Here is a 20,187-nt window from a genome sequence, read left to right as displayed (position 1 = left end):
AGACAACTCCCACCTGTTTATGCTCTCTGTATGTGTGTATATATATCTCCTCAATATATGTTCCATTCTATATGCATCCGAAGAAGTGGGCTGTAGTCCACGAAAGCTTATGCTCTAATAAATTTGTTAGTCTCTAAGGTGCCACAAGTACTCCTGTTCTTCTTTTTGCGGATACAGACTAACACGGCTGTTACTCTGAAACCTATCAATACAATGGTATTTCTCGAATTAAAGGGTTGCTTTCCTAAAATGTCATCATTGGGCAATGAGTTTTTTTTAGAGAGGCACAGGTGAAGCTGTTGTCCCTATACCACATGAATATTTTTTCTTTTCTTCGACTTTGCACCCCAATGCCACCCCTCACCCCACCCCCTTACAAAAAACAAAACACCAACCCTCTCAGATCAGCTGCTTGTAGGTAGGTTTAGACATCTAGTAAATTTTACAAGTCCCGGTTCTGCTGAGTAGTTCAGATGACCTCCCAAACCATGAGTACAGTTGGATTTTTTTTTTTTTTTTTTTTTTTTTTTTTTTCTTTTTTTTAGTTATTGTTATGACCCCCCACCCAATTATTAGTTTTGTTTTTTTTTTTTTTTTTTTTTTTTTTTTTTTTTTTTGCCATATCCTAAGTATCATGGCGTTTTGTTTCATTACAGATCTCAAGTGAGCGTCTTTATATTTACAGATTTTAATGTTTGAAATGCTTGTTTATATTCCATATTCCAAAATGGGTGGTGACTCATCTCCAGTGTAACACAAATGATGTCACAGAATAGTTATTAATATAATATCTGCTCATCTACAGAATCTTTTGATATTTCTTTTTTAAAAAAGCTGTTACACTCACTCCAAAATTGTGACTATATCCATCAAGAGTCAACTTTAAATACCTTGATTATGTGCCAAATTGGAATATACAATAAGTGTGTGCATGCACAATTAGTTTAAAAACTAAAACATTAACTCACTAAGTTTTTCTCATCCATTGACTGCATAGGACTGGTATTGAACTTGAAGATCCTTTTCCTTTTGCATGTTCAACTCCCATTAATACTGTGCTTAGTATATCGTCACTGTAATCTGCTTTTTCCACTCATTTTTAAACAAAAATGAGTAAGTAACATACAGCTCAAGAATATAGAAGAGAAAATAAGTGCCTAATGACAGGTGTTTCCTGCTATACAAAAACAGGACTGATATTACCTGTGTCTTAACATGCTTCCTCACATAGGGTGAGATTTACTTTACTTGCAGAAAATCCAGTTAGTTGGGAAGGGATGATGAGAAGGTGAAAATCATCCAATGCAGGATACCTGCATATCCTATTAGCCACTCAACCCAACTTACATATTAAGACCACCAGATCCACAAATCTAGTGTTCTCCTCAGAGGCTGCCCTGCTGTCATTTCTCCTCCCCAACACACTGGTTATTGTAAATGGTGCAGAAGGTATTGCATGGGTCCTCCAGACTGGGGTGAATTTTGCTCACACAGCTGAAGAACTCTACTCTGGATATCTTAATACTGCTGGGGGCACATGGTGGTGTGAGAGAGCCTTTAGAATTCTAGGGAAAGAATATAAATAGAAAACTACTGTCCCAACAGATTTCAAATGCATTGTTTGGAAGAATGAACTGTGAGTAAGATGTTGTCTCCTCCCATTCCCCTTGGCACCCAGAGCCAGGTTGACACAACTCTGGGCAAGTAACTAATCACTCTGATTTTATGGATGATAATTAAATAGGGAGATTCATACTTAAGATTTTGGATTAAATTATTTAACCAAATGCCCAGTTTCAGTGGAAGTTGAGTCTTTGTCATGAGATCACTTGCCTGGCTGGAATAACATCATCCAGTCTCTCAAATAGCATTTAATGTTTCTAAAATCTTTCCTTCTCTTTACCAAGACAAGAATACAATTAGAAAGGTTCAGTAAATCCAAAAATTCTGGATGGAGTTTGCTTGTCCTCTCTGCAGCTTATAATGAATGACTTATTGCAATCACCTGTAGACATAAAGAAAATACAGGACTGTAAAAATTTCCGGTTTTGTTCAAGAACTCCTATATCTATATGTACACCTTCAATTGTAAACCAGGAGACCTAGGAGCCGAGGGACATGTTGTCATTTCTAGGGAGCTTCGCAGAGCCAGGTCGGGAGACTTCCAGCCCTGCGCCAACTGAACTTTTAGTGGCCTAGTCAGCAGTTCTGACCGGAGCTGCCAGGGTGCCTTTTCAACTGGGTGTTCCAGTAGAAAACCGGACACCTGGCAATCCTAATTTCTGCAGTTACTTTATATAGTAATTAGTGGAAGCTACATCTCTAGACACTTAAAGCTAGAGTAGGCAGACCCCTAGAAAATATTCTGCAGCAGGAAAATCTCAAGGCTTCATCCTGCAGCCATGGTCATATGAATGCAGATTCCAGGATCAGTCCCTTGCATTGTGTCTCTACCTCACAAAAGTAAGGCTTAACTCATTCATGAAGCACTTTGAAATCTTCAGATGGAAGGGTGTTATAGAAGGGCCCAATACTATTGCAGGAGGATGGGACTATGACTAAAGAGGTCTCATTATTACAAAGTGGAATATTTTAAATGCAGTATAACTTTTGATTTTATCAGTTTGTATAGTGTGGTATTGCTTATCTTCTGAGAAAATTGCTTATCTTCTAATAAAAATTGTAAATCTTGGCTAAAAAGGGTGTTTAAAATATCCTTAAGATAGGAAGACATCTGACACATGATCAAAAAGTACCTCATTCAGTGGCTTTAATCTTGGAAAGAATTGCACCCTTCTCCCTCCCACTTTCAAAGTGAAATTGGCTAGGTTGCCAGTGGCTGAGAATGTAAGATGTTGGGTGAAAGAGTGCTATGTGGTGCTCTATAATAAACTTGTTCCTTAATTGGAAGTTAACAGGCTCAACAAAGAACCTGTTTGTGGATGGAAAAATTTAATTAAGATGACCACTAAACATACAAATATCTTGAGAAAAGGAAGAAAGTGAATAACCAAACCTGGCTGTTTTGGACAATTTATTTAATAAATACAAATCTACTTTTGGAGACTTGGCCTGATTTCACCTTAGCTCATTCCCCAAAATACCCCAAACTCTGGGTGCCTTGGACAGAGAATTATTTCTGTATCTTGGAAAACACTTTCGACTATTTCTGGGAGCTAAAACTTGATAGACGTCTCAGGGGCCCTGCTTTATTTACAGCATGCTTGAAAACAAAGTGAAAAATGACTGATTTTTAACACTGCTCCTCACTATGTAACACACACAGTCTTCCTGAATGATACTCTTAAGCAATTCAAACATTTAGGGAAAAGTAGCTTCTCTGGAGTCTTGTAAAACTCAGTTTTACAAAACCTGTCAGTTACTAGTAGAATTTTGTTGTTGCTAATTTGTCCATAAAACAATCTTATCTACTGACATTTATAAACTCTGAGGTCGGAGTCTTTTTGTTGTATGTTGTTGGGGATGCATTCTGCACTGAACTATCTTTATTGCCAAAACCTGCTGCACCTTGTCTAGTCCTATGACCTCTTGCAAAAATCAGCTTTTCTTCAATTAGAAGGGTTATCTGTGAAGCAACTCTAGTGCTAGTAAGAGCCAATTCTACTATGCTGGTATTTCTCTATTTAAAAGTCTGGCGGTACATACTCTGCACTTTTTGTTTTAAAAACATAGTGATTTTGCAAATGATCAAAATGCCTAACCAAGTAGGAAGATCTAGCAAAGATCTTTTTATCCATGATATTCACTTCCAAAGCTTGTTCAAAACCTTATTTGGGGTTTTAATGACTGAATAGTAACATTAGATCCTAAACTTTAGGGGCAGGAATCATGTCTTCTGTAAAAATTCCCAGCACACACTGGGGTATTGTAAAGCAAAGAATAAATTTCACAAGAAGGAAACTGTGTAAGGATATAGTCATAGTGCACATTTGAACACTATTAATTTCATTAGTCACTAAAACAGCCAGTAATCTTGCAGTAGCAATGGGAATCTTAACTGCAGTTAGTAAGCTGTGAAATAAACTTTCACTTAAGCATAGTGATTGTGCGGATACTGGTGCACTCACAGCCTGGGAAAGATATTTTGTGGTGTTTCCAATGGCTCTTCAGTGAATTAAAAAAAAAAAAACCTTAATTTTTTGTTGTACAAAACTTTAGGGGTGGGGAAGGAGATGTGTGGTGTTGATAGGTTGCAGATGAAATGTCTGGATGTCTAAACTAGTGCAGTTCAGTGACTGGCTGAGAAGGGGAACATGGAACTTGGCCATCAGAGATCTCCTGGGCTGGAGACTTTCCTGGGCACAACTTAGTTTTTAGATGCGCATAGCCATGTGGTCATGATCAAGGAAACGGGGATGGGTGCGCGAAAGTTTACTACTGACTTGCATAACTTGTCTCACTTTTTGGGGGAAGCCACTAATTTCCCCATATCTCAAAGACTTCTGAAGAATGGCAGAGGATTGAAGTGAGGCCTCAGTATTTCATTACTCTTACAAAGGCAAATAGACTTTAAAATATTCTAAATTTAAAATTAAACTACAGTTGTGTAAGTGATAGTGTCTCAAAACATACTTTGTTCTTTGATTTATTTTGTTCACTATGAGGTTAAATTGTTGCTTTGTTTTTTTTTCTGAAATATGTGGGAGATATGGAAGTACACTATGCCTAGGCACATGCACCTTCAGTATATGTCCACAGGGTTAGAGGCAGGTAGAACGCCTGCTGTATATGCTGTACAGTGTATAGCATTTATACAGCTTCTCTTGGAGTTTCTCGCACCTGCCTTCTCTCCTCATTCAAACACCACATCTACGTAAGATGCTGTCTTGCTTTGGGCTTGGCAGACCCTGGCAATACCAGCCTATGGCTTTGTCTACATTGGACTTTTGTCTTTCGGGGGTGTGAAAAAAACACAAACCTCTGAACAACAAAAGTTTTTACTGACGAAAAGTGCCGGTATGAACAGAACTTTGTTGCTAGGACAGCAGACCAAGCTACCACCACTCACTGGGGGTGGAAGTTTTTTGTCTGCGGGAGAGCTCTCTCCTGCCAACAAACAGTGGCTATACTGCACGCCTTTTAGCGGCACAGCTGTAGCGGCACAGCTGTGTCACTACAAGTGTAGTGTAGACATAGCCTTAATTGTGCCTCTGTTCTGTGGGAGTGCACAAAGCTGAAGAGGCTCCTCCTTTACTAGCCCATAACCATCTATGCTAGGATAGATGATCTCTTGATCCTAACTACCAAGATTATTCAGTAACTCACAGGCTTCTTCTGACGATTCTGAGAATTTCCTAAAAGCTGCAAAAACAATTTGTAGGAATATTGAATGTTAAGTAAGTGGAGGATGGAGTGGTAAACTTGTCTTATAAGTAGTGTAGCAGTTTGAGTTATCTTTGGTAGCTTCTAAATAGCATAAGACGTGCTTCATGATTGTGCAGAATTCTTTTTATTCTAACTAGCTTATAAATATATTTGGCATTTTGCTATCCAACAAAACAAATTTAAAACCCTTTTTGGGTCATAGTGGTGTCTTGAAAGCAGCCTTGAAGAAGGAGGTTTTTGAGACCCTGCTCTCCAGGAGGCAGTCTTTAAACTCTGGAGGGCCTTTCACAAGCCCACAGTAGCAGAAGCATAGATAAAATTGGTGCCTCTGAAAGTCCTGGTCTTGGAGGACATATTGGGGACATGTTACATGAATTATTTACTCATGTACACCTAGAGCACACTTCCAAAGCAGTTAGGAGAAACTTGTTCCAGGGTTAAATGTTGGTGCCTCTTCTATGGTACTGTCAGGATTGTGAATAGGTACCAAATGCTTTCATGTTTGTTTCACTTACTTGAGTAAGTCTCTAAAACTTTGTTGACAAACAGGAAGTTGGGATGTAGGTATGTCTGACTCTTGTCCTTCAAAATATAGCTCTAGTTTGTAATATGTAATGACTCTGTACTAGATTCATTGACTTCTGTAGTGTCCACTGCCCTCCAGATTTAAACTTCAGAAGTGAAGGAAAATTTACTTTTAAACCTCAATCTTATGTATGTCCATTGTTGGACTGAGAGGAAAATAGGCTGAAGTTTAAAACTGCAGGAAAAAGCTTGAGTAACAAGTTGAGGTAGAGAGGTTGGGGAAAAGTTACTTTAAGAAAAAAGTAAATCTGAGGTAAAAGCATCAATGCTACTACATAATCTAACAGTTTAAGTTAGTCTGACACTAATATTATATTGCTTAACTATTGGTATGGCTGTGTTAACTGTCATTTCTATTACAGGAGTCTTATCCCTCTTCATCACCAATATGGTTTGTGGAATCAGATGACCCAAACCTGACTTCAGTGTTGGAACGATTAGAAGATATTAAGAAGAGCAATACTCTGGTGAGGAACTAGTGGTCTTTTACTTTTTCATTAACTGCAGGTCAGATTAAATAAAAAGTGGTTTCACGTGGCAAGGCTCCACTCCCACCCCAATACTTTTGGCTGTTTTGCATATACTTTCATATCAGAATGCAGGCAGCTCTTTTTAAAGTACTTGAATAGTAATTCCAAAAGGCTTGAGTTTTTTGCATGACTTGAAACTGTCTGAGAGAACATTTGTTAAATTGTCAGTGATGTAACTTATGCATCCTGAAAATAGTTAAATGATAAATAGATTTGCACATAAGAACTTAAAACCTATTAAAATCTCTTAATGGGAAGCATTTGAATATTAGTCATTGGTATTTCCATTATGCAGAAATTATAATTATTTCATTACTTTTGGGGGTAGTTTACTGTGTGGTTTTTAGAGTAAATGTGCTCTAGAATTCAGCTGGAACTGTGGTTTCCACAGCTGTATAATTTCTCAAACTGAAACCTGAACATTTTTCAGACTCTTTTGCTTTTAGTAGGAAAGATTATAACAGATAACTAATTTGTCCTAGACAGCTTTGCAATCAGGTGGTAATGAAATTGGGCACTTACATGATGGACTTGGAGGACTGTAATGTGCAGATTGTTTAAGTTGAAAACTGCTGGAGTACAAGTTCTGTACTAGTAAAGGCTGTTTGGTGGCATTATTTCTGGTGTGAGAACCCTTTGGTGCAATTACAGGGAAACCCCTCTATAACGCGCCCCACGATAATGCAGATTTGGATATAATGCGATCATAAGGTGGCTCCTGCCACCACAAGCGTGTGCAAAAAAAAAGGTGGCTGGAGCACCGCCGAAGAAAAACCAAAAAAAAAAACGTGCCTTCCCCACTGCCTCTTCCCCCCCCCCCCGCTTCTCCTTTTGGTGGGAAGAGCTGTTCTCCTCCCCAGCTGCTCCTCACTCTTCCTCTGCCCCTTGCACATCTCCCCTGCTCTCTGCCCAAGAGAAATTGACGGGCTTGAAACTGACCAGCTTTAAATGGTACAATTTTCGTAACCCTGCTATACCGCCACCCCGCATTTATCGCGATGGAACTTTTTGGACCCCAATCATCGTGTTATAGCGGGGTTTCACTGTATTCGAATTTTATCAAATCAAAACATTCCTTTCTTATACTGTGCAAGGAAGGTGAATGGGACTGTGTGTCCCCAGCGGCTTTTGATTGCTACAATGTTGTGTGTTTAAGAGAGGGGGAATCCTAATTCTTTTGCAGGATATTAGTTGCCATATGGATTAATATTGGTTATATATGATTCATTTGTTTGGGGTGGGGAAATAGGGAAATATTCATGTAATTTGCCTGAAATGTTCAGCATGTAGACTTGGTTCTTGATGTGTGGCTTTTAATTATCTGGATGTAAAAATGCACAGGATAAATTACATTTAGGAGACCATGCAGAAATAGCAAGGAAATTAACAACTGAAGGTGAAATTTACCATATGTCTTCCAATAATTAGACATAAAGGCATTTTGGAGCTTACAGGAAGAAGCCTCCCAGCTCAGGTCGACAGACATGGGTTAGTGAAGCTTGTGCTAATGTACTAAAAATAGTCTAAGGAGGGGGGTGGGCTTCAGAGCCTAAGGTCCAGCCCAAAGTGCTGTCTATATGACTGTATTTAGAGTGCTAGCGTCAGTCCTGCTAACCAGAATCTGTTGATGCAGGCTGCAAGGTTCAGTTCTGCAGACTCCAAAATGCTATGTGGACATACCTGAAGGGGCACCGACTTAATGCACCCTGTTGGACCTACTTATGTGAGGAAATGCAGTAAACTTCTCCTTCAGTTGTGGATTTCCTTGCTGCTTTTGGTATAAGTGGAACATTCTTCTAACTGTAGTTCTTGGTGTAGTTTTTAATAATTTAGCTTTTTAATACAACCTTTAGCAGAAGGGGTTATAATGATGGATGTGTTCAGGTTCTGGCAGTGATCATCAGTAGACCATATGGCCAAACAAATGGTTTCCTGGGATACAATTGAAGAACTTTCCAAAACTTGCTTGGCTTGTTGTTTAGTCTCTTTGTGAATTCATCATTGTTCAGTGATAACAGATTATTCAGTAAGCATGGAATACTTTTTGCTTTTATGTTTAGATTCGGGCTGTCAAGCGATTTAAAAAAAAAAAATTAATCCTGATTAATCATGCTGTTAAGCAATACGTATACACCTCTACCCCGATATAACGTGACCCGATATAACACAAATTCGGATAGAATGCGGTAAAGCAGCGCTCCAGTGGGGCAGGGCTGCACGCTCCGGCAGATCAAAGCAAGTTCGATATAACGCGGTTTCACCTATAACGCGGTAAGACTTTTTTTTTGGCTCCTGAGGACAGCTTTATATCGGGGTAGAGGTGTACTATTTATATAAATATTTTTGGATGTTTTCCACATTTTCAAATATATTGATTTCAATTACAGCACAGAATAAAAAAGTGTACAGTGCTCACTTTACATTTATTTTTATTATAAATATTGGCACTGTAGAAATAAAAACTAGTATTTTTCAATTCACTTAATACAACTACTGTAGTGCAATATCTTTATCATGGAAGTTGAATTTACAAATGTAGAATTATGTACCAGAAAATAACTGCACTCAAAAACAAAACAATGTAAAACTTTAGAGCGGGGTAGGCAACCTATGGCACGCATGTCGAGGGCGGCACACAAGCTGATTTTTCAGTGGCACTCATGCTGCCTGGGTCCTGGCCACTGGTCCGGGGGGCTCTGCGTTTTAATTTAATTTTAAAGGAAGCTTCTTAAACATTTTAAAAACCTTATTTACTTTACATACAACAACAGTTTAGTTATATATTATAGACTTAGAGAAAGAGACCTTCTAAAAACGTTAATGTATTACTGGCACGCGAAACCTTAAATGAGAGTGAATAAATGAAGACTCGGCACACCACTTCTGAAAGGTTCCCCCTGCTTTAGAGCCTACAAGTCCACTCAGTCCTACTTATTGTTCAGCCAATCGCTCAGACAAACAAGTTTGTTTACATTTACAGGAGATAATGCTGCCCACTTCTTATTTACAATGTCACCTGAAAGTGAGAACAGGCGTTCACATGGCACTCTTGTAGCCAGTGTTGCAAAATATTTATGTGCCAGATGCGCTAAAGTTCTGTATGTCCCTTCGTGCTCCAGTTACCATTCCAGAGGATACGCATCCATGCTGATGATGGATTCTGCTCAATAATGATCCAAAGCAGTGCAGATCGACGCATGTTCATTTTCATCCTCTGAGTCAGATGCCACCAGCAGAAGGTTGATTTTCTTTCTTGGTGGTTCGGGTTCTGTAGTTTCCGCATCAGAGTGTTACTCTTTCAAGAATTCTAAAAGCAAGGTCCACACCTCGTCCCTCTCAGATTTTGGAAGGCACTTCAGATTCTTAAATTTTGGGTTGAGTGCTGTAGCTATCTTTAGAAATTTCACATTGGTACCATATTTGCATTTTGTCAAATCTGCTGTGGAAGTGTTCTTAAAACGAACAATATGCTGGGTCATCATCCGAGACTGCTATAACAGGAAATATATGGCAGAATGCAGGTAAAACAGAGTATGAGACGTACAGTTCTCCCCCCAGGCAGTTCAATCACAAATTTAATTAATGTATTATTTTTTTAACAAGTGTCACAAGCATGTCCTCTGGAAGGGTGGCTAAAGCATGAAGGGGCATACAAATGTTTAGAATCTCTGGCATGTAAATACCTTGCAATGCTGGTTACAAAAGTGTCATGTGAATGTCTGTTCTCACTTTCAGGAGACTTTGGGCGGCATTATGGGGGGAGGGGATAGCTCAGTGGTTAGATCCTGGGCCTGCTAAACCCAGGGTTGTGAGTTCAATCCTTGAGGGGGCCATTTAGGGATCTGGGGCAAAAATCTGTCTGGGGATTGGTCCTGCTTTGAGCAGGGGCTTGGACTAGATGACCTCCTGAGGTCCCTTCCAACCCTGAGATTCTATAATTATCTCCCGTACATGTATACAAACCTGTTTGTCTCAGCGATTGCCTGAACAAGAAGTAGGACTGAGTGGACTTGTAGGCTCTAAAGTTTTACATTGTTTTGTTTTTGAGTGCAGTTTTGTAACAAAAAAAAATCTACATTTGTAAGTTGTGCTTTCACGATAAAGAGATTGCAATACGGTACTTGTATGAGGTAATTGAAAAATACAGTTTCTTTTGTCATTTTTACAGTGCATATATTTGTAATAAAAATAATATAAAGTGAGTACTGTACACTTTTTGTATTCTGTGTTGTAACTGAAATCAATATATTTGAAAAACAGCCAAAATATTCAATGAATTTAAATTGGTATTCTATTATCTAACAGTGCGATTAAAACTGCAATTAATTTTTAATTACGATTATTTCAAATTAATCGTGTGAGTTAACTGCATTTAACTGACAGCCCTAGTTTAGAGAACTACATGAGAACTTGTTACAAGGCAGTAAACTTGTCCATGGTTTGTCATTTTGAATTGCACTGAATATATGCACAGTGTCTGAGTATGCAAATACTAGTTGGTGTCCAAGAAAAGCTCATGGCTGGAGGAGTGAACACAGATTTTTGGTTATGCACTTCATCAGGAATGCTACCTTCATAGGGAGAGTTACTTATTTTGTTAGTCACACCTGGCAGTGACTTGTTCATCTCACTGTTGTATTGTTTTATAGGATATACTGCCTGTCCAGGGCCTCAGAGGGACAGGCGAGTGGTTTAGTCAGACAGCCAGGGATTCCAAGCAGGGCCCAGAAATAACTGGGGCCCGTTAACGTCTGTGGAAACCAGCCTGGACCACACAAAAGAAAGGAGCAAGGTACCAGAGGCTGGGAGTGGCTTAAGAGTAAAGTAGCCATGCTGAGGGAAATCTGCAGGGACTCTAGACTTGGTACGGAGGCAGTCCTAGTGTCAGGTGTGCCTTTTGCTGCTATCCCTGTGTAAATTTTCCCCCAAATCTGGTCAAGTTGTAAGCCTCTGAAAAAATGTAGTTTGTACATGCACAGGAGAGGCTTGTTTAGAGTTAGGTCTCTAAATATTCAGTCACCACCAGGCATGCGCCAACCTCAGGTGAGCAGGACTCTTCCTGGCAGCCAGAAGGTACTTATCTGGGCAGAGGCACTGAGAACAGGGAGACAGTTGCTCTTGTGTTCTCAGCACTCCTCCTGCTGGTGCCCAATCAGAGAGGAGAGGAAACAGCATGACTCAAATGCACGGAGTGTGGGGGCGGAGGCGTTCAGAGGAGGGGAAGGTGCGTGAGTGGGTTAGCTGGGGTATATGGCGGGAAGCAGAAGGATGTCTGAACACACTGTCCTCTGTGGCTCCTGGGTGCAGTTCTAAGTTCTTAGTCTCTTCATTCCTCTGTCGATCCGTAGCTGTAAAACCCACTGACAGTATCTCATCCCTTTCTAGTGGCTTGTCCACATGAAGGAAAACAGACTACTAGAGCTACTAGTTACACCATTAAATCGAGTGGTAGAGATCTGTGCTGTGCATCAGAGGATCTGGACCCTGCTGATGACCCAAATTAGGCATCAATATGGTTCCACATGATATCACTTGTGTGTGGTGGGTTTGGTTTTTTTTGTTTGTTTGTTTGTTTTTTCAGTTTGCTTCTTTAACTACTATTTATCCAACTATACTACTTCAAAAATTTGTGATTAAAGACCATCATAATTCATATGCACAAAGGAGCCGAATTAGGGTTGCATGGACAACTTTATTTCTGGCATTTCTGAAATTTTGAGTGGTTGACTTTGCAACCTTAATAATGGGTTTTTTTATTTATTTATTTGGTGGACAATATAGATGTCTGTAATGTGGATAAGTTAATGTAACTATGAGCATATTAAAACTTCCTGAATTATGAATTAAAACACTCAAATTAATTTTCTTATTTCCGTGAAAAACATGTAATCTCCCTCGTGCAAATTATTCAAACAGTAATAACTGTATTTCTGCTGGGATCACTAAGGGTATGTCTACACTACAAATAGATGCGGCTGGCCTGTGCCGGCTGACTTGGACTAGGGGGTTCAGGATAAGGGGCTATTAATTGCAGTGTAGTCATTTGGGGCCAGAATGCAGCCCGAGCTCTGGGAACCTCTGATCTCACAGGGTCCTAGAGCCCAGGGTCCAGCCAGAGCATGAATGTCCACACCGCAATGAAACAGCCCCTTAGCCCGAACCCAAGACATCTGGCATGGGCTAGTTGCAGATTTTTAACTGCAATGTAGACGTATACTAAGGGATCATGTAGGATGGAAGCTTCATTTTTGTTCTGCTAAAACTTCAAACATCTACGGAACATGCTTGGACACTATTTCAGTCATAGTAAGAGTTGCTGTTTCTCTAAATAGTGTGACATATATATGAAGCAAGATATTTTCTACTTTTTTTTTCTCCCTCTTAGCCTTCATGCTGTCCCTCCCCATCATGTTCTCTACCTGTTTTCTAGAGTGGAAGGCTAGCACTTATTGCTGCATTGCTATGTATTCTTTTATCCAGTGTGTTTCCTAGGTGGTCAAAGGCACTAGGCTTCACAGTTGAGCCAGGGAATACATTAATTTTACAATTAAGGATCTCTAAAATTCCTTGTGCCTTTTGTGCTGTAATGGAAAATCTCTAAAGAACGTATAAAAGGGCCTTTTGTGTGGGCCAGAGTTAAATAAAACTTCTTGTCATATTCATAAAATGTGAATACAGGAAATTGAAAACAATGTCTAAACACCTCTTGGAACTATAACACCATCACAGCAACTGCAAGAACAAGTTCGCAGAACCCCTGAGGGGTATAAATAATTTCATGGCTCTATTTGGAGTTACTCAGTTACCATGATATAACTCAGGTGTGTGCAAGACTATTTCACAGTTCTCCTGTGGTGTTTGTGTTAGGAAAACATCCTAATGTCCTTCTGCCCTCCTGCAGAATCTTTTTTGATGTAAGATTCTGCTAAAAGAACAAAAGTAGACTTTCTTGGTAAGTTTAATATCAGGATAAACAGTCAGGTATTGAGAGATGAGGTGTCTCAGTCAGCCTACAACTGAAGTTGCCATTAAAATGGCGCACAAGTTGCGGTGGGTAGGTCTCTCCTCAGCCATGGTCATAGCCCTCCAAGAACTTCTAAGTCATCCTGTTATGGCACCTCTCTCCTGAAGATTCTCTGGCTTGTCAAATCTAGACAGTACTCAGATACTTTACAGGGAAGAGGAATCTGATACACAAGAGTCACTGGTATTCTGGTGTAGAGACTGCATCTTTCTTGGATAGCCTGGATCTAGAAGATCTAGCCCGGATTTTCTGAGAATTTGGGAGCAATACATTTTAAAAAAACAAACAAACCCCACCAGAAACAAACAAACTCTGTGACACTAAACATAAATTGACTTGGACAAAGCAGATGATAGACTGGAAGGTACATTCTCTCTGTGGAAAAATGGCTTGACATGGTAGCCAGAATAGCGCAGGAGGAAAACTGACAATGATTGTTTCAGAGGAGCAGTTTGGGGCAGAGGGAGTGAGGGGAAGGTATCTGACTGTGGCCAGAGTTTCTCATAAGTGTGTGTTACCAGGGAAGGCTCTCAGAATACAGCTTCCTCTTTGGTTTTGAGCTGTTAACTGGGTGTTTCCTTTTAGACTTGTCAGAGCATTAGTAAACCGTTTGTGCTGCTTACTGGTTAATACCAATTAAAACAATTGTCTGGTTCCAACACCTTTCAGAAGTAGCTGCATTCCTTCTGGAATAATGGCTGATTTTTCTGTCGTCTTTTCAAGCCCTTGAAACAGAACACGGGGCTGGGGGGGGGGGGGGTGTTAATCACAAGAGATGTCTGTCCTTCAGTCATGATGGTCTGAGCTGCCTCGTTTGTGAGAAAGATTAAGGACTCTTAAGGGAAAAGCTCATCTGCAGTAGGAGGCAGAATGCAAAGTTGTAGTAATCTTTCTGATGCCTGTGCTACTAGTAGAAAAATGAACATGGTAAGGTACAAACAAGTTCCCTGTGGCCTAGCGAAATCAAACTTTATGAATTATTCATTTCCAACTCCTACCAAGTGCATGTAGCAGGGAAAATGTTAATGACCTATCTGTTGGCAAGAAAAGGCTGCCAGCCTGCTGGAATCCGTGTCACTGCTAACCTGTAAATGGCTCTTTGAGTGCATCTCTTTCCCTGCCCACCTCCAAACACACACAGGTGTCGGGCTTGTACCTCTCCTTGAATGGAATTCTGCAAGTTGTCCACACTGACCATGATTGGGTTACAGGTCCTTGGGTACCAGCAGGTCCACCAGGGTTTATTCTTTGGGAGCCTGTGATTTAGTACATATTTGCTGTGAGATCGAAACAGCTTCTTCAAAACAAAGCCTGGCTTATTTTGGCCAAAATGGATTTTAAAATAACAGACCTATAAGTGTAGTCCCTTGCCTAAACTTAGCCTCTATGCCCATCTCAGGCAGGTTTGTCTTATTCCACATCTCTGAGTTGGGAGAAACAGCTTACACTGCCTGCAGCCTTCTCCCTGTCTCTGACTGTCTGTTGGTCTTTTCACTGGTACATCCTGGCCAGTCTTTCAGCTCACCCAAACATAATGCCTCCCTTTTCTAGGGTCTGTGTGGTTTTGTAAATCTTTTTTGATCCCAGATTTAGTCTTGGGAAGACTAAAACATCCTAGCATGGATGGAGCCAGCAAGGTAAATTCTCCTGCCACTTGATGGCCCAACCATCGTTACCTTAACTCCTTTAAAGCTGTGTACATAAGGCTGACTTATTTCTGCCATGTCTTTATCTCATGTGCTGAGTTCTGTAAGACCCCCCCTTCTGTAGCATCCTCTGATTTAGCACTGCGCATTCAGGCAGGTTATAGTACAAAATTGGCCAGCATCTTTATACATTGTTCTGACCGCTGGGGAATTTGTGGCTTGCTAACCTTACTGGTTTTAAGGAAGGTGGTGGTGACCCTTAGCAGGGGGAGCTAGTGTCTGAGACCGATTGGTGCAGGGAAACCCTGGAAATAGCCAGACTGGATGGGAAAGAATGGCCTTGTGGTTGACATGTCAACTGGGGTTCAGTTCCCAGCTTTGCTGCAGCCTTTCTGTGTGACCTAGAGCAAGTAGTTTTAATGTCTGTTTCTCTTTCCGTAAATGAGGTTACTTGCATACCTCACAGGACAGTTGAGACAGAATTTGAGCTGCTCCAGAGGGAATGTGTTATTGAATTGCTAAGTATTTTGTACTATCCAGAAAGAAGGGGGTAAGGTAGGAGATAACTGGGTCTATGGGCAGCACATTATGAGATGCCTATTGTACACTATTTCCATAGCTCTTGTGATGGGTTCGGTCACAGAGACCCCCTTGGGACTGTCACCTGATGTGCTGAAACTACCTCTGAGCCAGTTTTCTTTGTCAGCTTAGGACTCCAGAACCCTGCCTTGTTGAGCCAGACATGCTATCTGCTGGAACAGAGGTCCCTAAAAATCAGCTAAGAGGTCCCTAAAAATCACTGTCTTGCTACTAGTTTGAGCTAGAAACAAGTGCTTTATGCCATTGGAAAACCTGGATTTTCAGCTCCAGTGGGATAAAGTAAATGTATCTAGCTCAGCTAATCATAAGGCCTTGTATCTTTAAAATGGTTGCCAATTCCAAGACTAGCGATGTAAAGAAATGTAATTACTAATCACCAGGGCATCTAAACACCAAAATAAATGAATTGAAGTATGTGTATTGTCCTGACTGATGATCTCTTCTGTACCCTTGATGAGGCTGGATTGCCTCCTTAAAGGGAAATAATTAAAGGGAATTGGGGCTTTCTGGCCTAAAAATAGCTGCTTCTACTACAGGAAGACCTGTGTAAACAGATATCTTGTTTTGCACTCTGAAAGTGGCAGGAAAACTTTTTTCCTCATATCTTGTAGAAGGGAGACCTATGCCTGGCTGCAACTTAGTATCTTCTCTCCAGCTCCTGCAGGTAGGGTTGCCACTTTAGTTGGCCATATTCCTGGAGGTTTTGTCACATGATTTAATCTTTAATTAAAGATTTATCTTAATTCCTGGAGACCGCAGGACAATCCTGGAGGGTAGGCAACCCTATCTGCAGGCTTCATCTTCTGTATTATAGTGCATAGATCTTGTTGATCATATAGCAAATATATAATCCGCAATCTCTGCTTCTTTGCCTAATTCATGTTGTTTGAGGGCTTGGAAAGGAGGAAGGAAGGAAGGAAACATTTTGTGATAGTGGGGTGTTTGTTTGTTTGTGTTTTGTGAGTTGCTCAGAGGTTTGGAATGTTAGTAATCATGGAAATGAATTCATGCGCACAGTTAAAGTGTAGTGGTAAGAGGCAAAATTAATGCCACTATTCCTCACAGGCAGAAATAAAGGAGTTTATTCTATGCAGGGAAGTGGGGGGAAAAGCATAGATCTCCTCCCGTTTCGCATCTTCTCCCCTCCCCCGCCCCCCACATGACCCTCCACTTCTCCTTCCTCCACCATCAGCAGCCTGACATGAGCCATGAATACCTACACCTGCCCCCTGTGAATTTTAATGAATGTTGTGACCTGGTGCAAATCTGAGTGGTGTGGCAATCCATGTACATGGTTGCAACACCACCCAGTCGCATTGTCACTAAAGTTTGGCCCAGCCAAAAGGTGGTCAGACCATGATCCCGGTGGCACCACCCACTCCCCAGTTCTGCAGCCAATGCTGTGGATACCATGACCATGTGAAGTCTCTTCATTTACATATTATAGCTCTATTGCAAGGTACAGTAATCAATAGCACACTAATAACTACTGGAATCCAATAGTTCTAGTAATTTTGGGCTGAGATTATGCCTGAGCCTATTACAGGAGGACAGGTGTGAGGAGAGGAGATTACTCTTCCTCTTATCCCTGGACAAGGGCCAGTCTCATTGCTTATGCTGGGACTGCTGGCTCCCACTGCTCCAGGGGTGTGTTTCCCCAAAGTGGGTTGGAAAAGGGTAAGGCCATGGCTCCAGGCTGTGGGGGTAATAGGCTGCATTCATATTTAAAAAGCATACTTCACCAAGACAGGAAGCTGGGAGATAGGTTGTGCCTCTTGAGATGTAATCCATTTCACTGCTCTTAGGGTAGAGCAGCTTCATGGACATTGCTGGCACAAATTTGATACTTGAGCTGTGAAACCCAGAAAACTTTTACAGTTTCCATTGTTGACTTGCCATGTTGGTGGTTTCCTGATTTAGGAATTTATAGGAGTGTGATCATTATAGAGAAATGAGTGTCTGAAACTTAATTACTCGTGTTACTATTCTGTGGACTTAATACTGTGTGGACTTAGTTCTGTACTTACATGTTAAAATGACAGGCTGAATGTTCAGTATCTTCGGTGTAGAAACTTGGAAATGTGTTAAACTGTGTTTAAAATAAAACTTTTGTCTTTTTTAATGTTTATAGCTTCTTCAACAACTGAAGCGATTGATATGTGACCTCTGCAGATTATACAACCTTCCTCAACATCCAGATGTTGAGATGTTAGATCAGCCATTACCAACAGGACAGGTAAATCCAAAAGTTCTAGACATCTAATGGAAATTAAAAGCCTGTTCTTTAATTCTAACAAGATTATATGTAGCAAGAAGGAAAGGAATGATCTTAAAGTAGCCAGTGTTTGGACACACTGCTTTATATTGCTTTATACCAATTGCTTTATACCAAAACTTTAGGCACCTGTCCTTCCTTTTTAATTTTGTTGTAGGATTTACTTACCTTTTCTATCATTGGCAGAAAAATGTACAGCTCCCCTTCCCCTCCCCCACCCCCCATCCCAATTCCCAGTGAGAGAGAGGTTGTGGGGAAGTGTTCATGTGTACAACCTCTGGACTGTCAGTTGTGAACTTGGCCCAAGATTTTAGTTTGGGGACTCAAAAAACCCGTGTAGAATATTTTCCATCAATTGTTTGTTTGACTTTTTTCCCATGCTTCTGGATCAACTTTGAGTAACTATTTTTATACTCATTCTTTTACTGCATATATCCGTAGGTGCTTAGTGAACAAGGGACATTCCTTCTCCATCACCCCATGCCCTGAAGCAGCTAGCAAGAGGAATGTTGATAGTGATTGCCTTTTCTATTATTTGTTTTTCTTCTCCTATCTATTTGCCATTCTTTGGGCTCATCTGTCGAAATTAACTCCCACCGTTTCCCTTCCACTTAGCTGTCATCTACTGCCTCATAACTCCTGGCTCCCCTCTCTTCTTCATCTGTCATCTACTCTTATCCATGGTGACTTTAATTATTATATTGACTGTCTCATCTGACCCATTGGCCTTCTACCTTCTCTCTCACCACCTCATTCAGTCTTCAATCCTGACTCAACTCTGTCACATGAAAATACAGCCATTCCTTGGACCTAGTCTTCACTAAGCACGGGTCTCTCTATTACCTCTCTTGCTGAATTCCTGATCTCAGGCCAATATATCAGCATCCCACAACTCTCTTTTGTGACTTTCAGACCATCAACATCGCTGAATTTTCCACTGTTCTTGTTGTCCTTCACATCTCTAGTCTGTCCTCCCAATCTGATTTTCACCCACTGCACTGCTGCCACTGCTACCCCTCTCCACAAATGTACTTCGCTCCAGCCATGACCCGTATTGGCTCCCATGGCACTGAAATCTCTGGAGAAAAATCTAGAGAACTTCTGCCAATGCAAACTTTCCCTTTATCTTTTGCCATTACTGTCTAGCTCCCCAAATGATTCTACTACTTCCTCATTGAATCCATTGTCTGTCTGCCATCTTCAACTGCTTTCTCAGTCCCCTCTTTTCGTCTAACATGCTTCTTCATCTTCAAGGAGAGAGTTGTATTTTGTTATCTTCATTTATTCCTACCCTCCTGCTTTTGCTAGTCACCAATCTTTATCTCTCACCTATTCCCTTCCGACTCATACTCCTCTGACAGCCAGCCTCTCATCTTAAACCATAAAAGTCTCCTTTGTACACAGAATGGACAGGGTCAAATAAGCTTTGGTAAGCCACATCATCTTAAAAACAAAAGCTTTGACTCGACTGATATATTGCCTCCCCCTTCTACTTCATCTTTCAACTTAAACAGTCTGCCTACAACCACTGCATTAACTTCCTCACCTCAAACCACTGGATCTACTGTAATCTACCTTCCACCATCTCCATTTCATGGAAACTGATGTCACTTGCTCATGTCACTGGCTGTCACAGGGGGCCTATGTTCAGTCCTCTTTGATCTCTCATGTGCCTCTGATACTATTGATTCTTAACCTGCATTTTCTTGGCTTTCATTACTGTTCTTTCCTGGTTCTCCTCTTCCCTCTCCAGCCACTTTGTCAGTGGTTTCTTTCGCGGCATCTCCTTCTCTGGAAGAGGGGTCCAAGAATAGAACCTGGAGAGACTCCACTCACATGGGCCTGTCTACTCAAGTGTACTTCTCCACTTAGGATGTCACATCCAGCTGTCTTAGACATCTCTGCCTGGATGGTTTTGTTATCTCAGGCTCCCCAGGGCCTCAACTGAGCATATCTTTCCTCCCAGATGCTTTGTTACAATTAACCCCACCATTCTCCCTGTCAGCATGGCCTGTTACGTGGAATTTTCAACTCCTCCCTTCTCCAGCCAAATACATAAACATCCAGGCTGTGCCATTCTGTTGCTCTTTCCTCTGATGCTTCAAAAATTCACCCACTCCACTTTCTGGTCCTCATAGCCAAATTGCTTAGGCAGCCTAACTGGCTTCTGCTTTAGCTATT

The 20,187-nt window shown here is 40.8% G+C and overlaps 1 protein-coding gene across 2 annotated transcripts in view; it reads left to right on the top strand.

Moving 5' to 3' along the window:
- The window catches only part of UBE2Q2 (ubiquitin conjugating enzyme E2 Q2), a 78,986-nt gene that overhangs the window by 25,149 nt on the left and 33,650 nt on the right, over nucleotides 1-20,187 (top strand). For both annotated transcript variants that reach the window (XM_034783123.1, XM_034783124.1), the window contains exons 2-3: nucleotides 6,294-6,398; nucleotides 17,863-17,967. In XM_034783123.1, the coding sequence (XP_034639014.1) occupies nucleotides 6,294-6,398; nucleotides 17,863-17,967 (210 nt within the window). The remainder of the gene's footprint in view (nucleotides 1-6,293; nucleotides 6,399-17,862; nucleotides 17,968-20,187) is intronic.

This window comes from Trachemys scripta, chromosome 10 (assembly GCF_013100865.1).
Source record: "Trachemys scripta elegans isolate TJP31775 chromosome 10, CAS_Tse_1.0, whole genome shotgun sequence".
NCBI lineage: Eukaryota > Metazoa > Chordata > Testudines > Emydidae > Trachemys > Trachemys scripta.
Note: the sequence above shows the minus strand (reverse complement) of the source record. Positions and strands in the feature narration are given on the sequence as shown.